Raw genomic sequence first — 5,429 nt, 5'->3', positions numbered from 1 at the left:
AATGACTCATGAATGTAGCATTTACTACTAGCACAGTTACAGAGTACACAATAAAACAGAAAACAACAATAACATAACAGAACCCTCCTAAACTTTGGTACCTTTGCCCTCTTCCGAAGAAGTTTTGCTAGTCGAACCACATATGGCTTAAATTCTCGCTGATGTATGCCCTGCCTTCTGACTTCTAAGCCCGAGTCATCTGAAGCTTCAGGAATAAAGGCCCATCGGTACCTACCAGTGGGAGAAGGCTTATATTAGTAACACAACACACACTATGTCATCAAAGATAAGCTACATCATTTAGGACAAAGACCATGGCCCCAATACATGCAAACTCAAGAGCCAGCTGAGCCAGGCTTTACTCAGTAAAAGCAGAATTCATTATCTGAAGCTGAGTGGTGGTAGTATACGCCTTTAATCTCAGCCCTCGGGGACGGGGCAGAAGCAGGGGGATCTCTATGAATTCAAGGCCAGCCTGCTCTACAAATAGAGTTCCAGGACAGCCAGGGCTACACAGAAACGTTGGCTGAAAAAAAACAAAACAAAACAAACCAACCAAACAAACAAAAACAACAGCAGCAACAACAAAACCCCCAAAACAAAACCAACTATCCCAGAATTATATGATAATAGGACAACTTGTAATGCACTCATCACCATTTTACTCATTAGCAAAATCAGTATTAAAAATGTTTCCTCTTTCCCTAATAGACAGAATATATTGTGTTGCTGCAGTGACTGCCTCAAGCTTGCAGTCCTCCTGCCTCAGTCTCTTCCTGACTGGTAGTCAGGAGACTCAGAAGGAAACTGCTATGTCTGTACTACAACAAAATTGATTATTCCAGCATGTAAAAGTATACTAGAAGGAGGNCTTTCCTTTACAGGAACTGTCAGGGCTGCTAGACTCTTGTGCTGTATGTATCCTTCCAGAGAGTTTATGCATAGAAAAGCACATATTTTTGGACTCAACCCTCTGACCTTCAGAAACAAACTGCTACCAAAGTCACACAAGGGTTGTGGGTGCTTGCCTGGCTTGCTGAAGAGCCTGGACTCCGTCCCCAGCACTAAGACAACTCCACCAAAAAATAAAAGCAGGCACAATTGCTGTTTGAACTATCTTGGAGCTTTTTATCGGTTTTTATTATGCTTTCTTCCACACTACACAGCAAAGATAAACTTTCTAAACTGCAAGCCTAATAATATCACTTAATCTGTTAAATGCTTCAGTGGCTTCACATTATCTTAGGTTACATCTATACTCTTTTTTTTACAATGCTTTACATAGTAGAGTCCCTTTGTAGCCTCTCCTTTCACACCAAACTCTAACACCTCAGACAGATCAGCTCCAGTTCTCTTCATAGTGAGCATCTAACTCTATGCCATNTCTGTTCACAACTCCTTTCTGGACTTGTTCTGAACCTCAAAGTTGGCAGCAATCTTATACTCTCCTCATAACATCCTTCATGTGCTTGGCTCTGTCTCCTCCACTAAACTTATAGCTTCTGAGTCTGCACCCCACTGCCCCACTTCTAGGGGGTGCTCTAGCTTTTAAGTGATTGGGTGAGAACATATCCATAGCAACCATTTAGTGCCTAATAACTGCTGCTCCACTCTTTCCAATAGAGAAAGGTTTTAGTGGAAACTTATGAATACTTCAACCTACACAAAGAACTTTAGGTTGTACATCAGTGACCAAATGTATTTTGAAAAATATCCATTTAATAGCCTTGCTTTTACTTACATCTGAAACTGAGGAAGATTTTCAGAGGGCAATGCCAGAGCCAAATCCAAAAACTTGCAAGCAGAGAGATAGAGGTTTAACCACCTCTGGCTGTTATATGATGTGGAGAAGCCATTACCTCCAGTATAGGTTGTCTCCAGACCAGCAGCAGACGGCCCTGACGTCCTGTAACCAGACAGTGCTGTCATCAGCAGAACCTTTGGCTCACAGAAGCCCTGGTAATGCTAAAGACCAATTTGTCTGTTCCACAGCCACGCTGATGAGCAGGAGTTAGTGATCACAACTACATTGTATTTTGAAAATGTTACTCTTCAGGCACTATATATATCCTGTTTATGAGGCAGAGTTTCTCAGTAGCTTGGAGCTTACCAAGTAGGCTAGGTTGGCTGGACAGTAAGTCCCAGTGACCAGCTTTGTCCAGTTCTTCAGACATGACTGCAAATGCATGAACCACTACCACCTTTTTCTGTTTTCATTCTCTGGGTAAGAATGTTTGGCTCTACACACACACACACACACACACCATATACATCTCTGGTGTTTGTAGGAGTCAAAAGAGGTTACTGGATCCCCTGGAACTGGAGTGACAGATGGCTGTGACTGGCATGTGAGTGCTGGGAACTGAACCCTGGTCTTCAGCAAGAGCACAAGAGTTCTTAACTGCTCAGTCATCTCTCCAGCAAGCACAGCTAGACATTTACATGTGTTCAGGGATAGAACTCAGGTCCTCACACATGGCAAGCATTACACACTGAGCTAGCTACTGTACACTCAACTGGGAACATTCTGGAAGATCTATAGATATCCTGGTCACAGGTTACCTGCCATACTGATTTTATTATGTATCCCAAGTTTTAGAGACTAGATCTAAACTTCCAAAACTAACATGACTAATGTAGTTGAAATAACACTAAATTATATTAAGTGGATTCTTTGTGTAGAGGCTGACAGCCATAAATAGTGANAGTCTATTATGTATCCTGACTAAAGACAATTATATTCAAACTTAAATAATGGAAATATTCATTTTGTAAAGATTTTATTTTATTTTATGTGTATGGGAGTTGTGCCGGCATTTCTATCTGTGCACCATGTGTCAATTCCCTTGGAACTGTAGGTACAGACAATCCCATGTGGGTGATGGGAATTGAACCAGGTCCTCTGAGAGAGTTGTCAGCGCTCTTCACCATTGAGCCATCTTTCTAGCCCCAAATAATGGAAGTGTGTGGATAGTAGGGTGTCTAAACTCTCCTGAGTAACTTCAGGTAACTTGAGCACACATTACCGTGAAATATCTTCATCAGCAGTGAGCTCCTGCTCCATCAGTAAGAACACCTGCACCTGGAGACAGGGAAGGAAATGGTCACGTTCACGTGGGTATGTCATTTTTTTTCACCATATCTTTGGTGGAAGTGGGGCTTNGGAGGGTTTACTTTAGGAAGTCTGCCAAATCTCTGATGTGAGCTAAAATTGGGAAGTACGCTGTACTTGAAGTGGAGTACATGCCTTGCATCAGACTAATGGTACAGATCAACTGTCTCTCAGCAGGGCTATGATTGCAGGGGCCACTAGTCTCGTTGGCTGCAACAAAGCCAAAAAATGTGCCAAAGAGAGCAAGCATTAAACTGGATGAGACATGTAAGGGTTCACAGGCAGTTGGTTACCTACACAACTTGAGGCATAAGATACTTAGGAGCATGGAATCTGACTTGTTTTTATTATTTTCAACTTTAGACATTGCCATGATAATACTGAGTTTAGTTTTCACCTAAAAAACGTTTGGTAATTAGTCACACTGTTTTTCAGTTTATATTTTTAACCTCATAAAACTAACTCACAAGTTCTGTGATCATGGTAGGCCAGAGTGAGGTGAGGTGTTGTGGAGACATTCTTAAAAGTAACACTCTGAAAAACAGGAACACTTGAGAGTGAAGGGTCGGCACCTGGGGCAAACGGAGACTCTCAACCAATCTCTCTGAAAGAAACACAGCATATTTTCAATGCCTAAGTAATTCCAATTATTATAAAACTTAATGTCTAGTCCAGACAGAAAAAACCTCCAATCTTTTGCAGGCTGCTTCTTTCATTAGAAGTTAAGGAGTGTACAAATCTAATAGAAAGTCAAGAATTTTCTTATTAGATTCAGTAGATTCTANGATATGGCAACTATAGACAGAATAAGAGTGGTACTGGTACATGAATTATATTTTGAATAAAGATTAAATATAGACATGAAGGAGCCAGGCATGGAATCCCAGGACTTGGGAGGTTGGTAAAGCAAGATCAAGTGCTGGAAGCCAGCCTGTACTATATTATATAATGACACCTGGTCTCAAACAAACCCAAACCCAAACCAACCAAGCAAGCAACCAACCAACCTGACTCACAGAAGACTCTGTTCTATATCTGAAATTAGGTAAACAGAGTCAACAGAATCACTTTCATGTGAGTCNTTGGGTTCTTGAGGTTAGAGGCTGCATAGCAATCCCTGAGTTTGGTGATGGGTGAAGGTATTTGGTGGCTCAGAGTGATGTATCCTTTGGACACAGTCATGAAAGTTTTCAAAACACACAAAACAAGATTTTTTCCTCCTAGTTTTATGTTTCTACATAAATTGTAATAAAACTTTGATTGAATTGGTACTTAAGAGCTATAAAAACTCTCTATTGTCATTTTAAGTTCTAGGATATCAAGAGATGAAGTATTCCTCAAGGGATTCCCCACCTATCCTATGTTTTCAGTTGTTTGTGGCAGAGTTATTTAAGGAGCAGTCATGGCTTTACTTGGAAATTTAAGCATGTCAGATGTGGTTTCCTGTAGACAAGAGATGGCCTGATGACAGTTGGTTTCANTGTCAACTTGAATGGAGTAAGGAATGCTTAGAGCTGTGTGTCTGTGACTCCGTGACATAAATTGTACCATCATGTTCTGTTTGCATTTGTTGAAAGTGGATTCTGAGAACAAGTTCTGAGACTCCACTATGTTTATTTCATGTTTCCTTCAAAATTCCCTGTTCTGGGACAGGCTGAGTACCCAACTCTATGACACAGACAAAAGAGATAGCAGACAGGAAAGGGTGTTAAACCACACCATGTCCTTGAGCACAGCTAGAAAGTAGACTATGTGCAACAGGAGTTACTGTTGTTTATACCAATGTATAAAATGTCCGTGTTGGAATGAGAGACTGGAAGCTCAGCCATGAAGAGTCAGTTCTCCCTCTAACCACTTTTCAGTGGGAGCTGTCACATGGCTTCCCTAGTCATTCCTGATGGATGTTGTTGCAGTTGTGTGATTTGATGTTACTATTGTTGTTAGTTTACCTAGCTGGGTTCTTCAGTGGTCTCTACTAGATGCTGCAAGGGTCAGAGGATATTTTGCTGCCCATCTGCTGTGTTTATCTACTGCTTGCAATTTGTTCTACCTGTCCTTGCTGCATATTTAATAAACTCACTCATTTGAAAACCAAAGTACAGCTACTGTAGACCATTCTCTAGAAATAACAGAATGGACTTCCAGAAAAGAATAACATATGGGTCAGTAACAAAGGAAAGATCTGTCCTTAACGTGTGTGTGTGTGTGTGTGTGTGTGTGTGTGTGTGTGTGTGTGTATGTTTTTTAATGAAAAAGCAGTGTGTGTTGTGGCTGCCTTCTTTTCTTTTTCTTTCAGCAAGTACTGCTGTTGCAACTT

At 41.0% G+C, this 5,429-nt stretch overlaps 1 protein-coding gene across 1 annotated transcript in view; it reads right to left on the bottom strand.

Moving 5' to 3' along the window:
• Nucleotides 1–5,429, bottom strand: part of Dop1a (DOP1 leucine zipper like protein A) — a 72,207-nt gene that overhangs the window by 3,934 nt on the left and 62,844 nt on the right. Inside the window, exons 32-35 of the mRNA XM_021171895.2 lie at nucleotides 3,580–3,716; nucleotides 3,027–3,082; nucleotides 1,742–1,906; nucleotides 102–231 (exon numbers count right to left, since the gene is read on the bottom strand). Of these exons, the coding sequence (XP_021027554.1) occupies nucleotides 102–231; nucleotides 1,742–1,906; nucleotides 3,027–3,082; nucleotides 3,580–3,716 (488 nt within the window). The remainder of the gene's footprint in view (nucleotides 1–101; nucleotides 232–1,741; nucleotides 1,907–3,026; nucleotides 3,083–3,579; nucleotides 3,717–5,429) is intronic.

The sequence above is a fragment of the Mus caroli genome, chromosome 9 (assembly GCF_900094665.2).
Source record: "Mus caroli chromosome 9, CAROLI_EIJ_v1.1, whole genome shotgun sequence".
NCBI lineage: Eukaryota > Metazoa > Chordata > Mammalia > Rodentia > Muridae > Mus > Mus caroli.
Note: the sequence above shows the minus strand (reverse complement) of the source record. Positions and strands in the feature narration are given on the sequence as shown.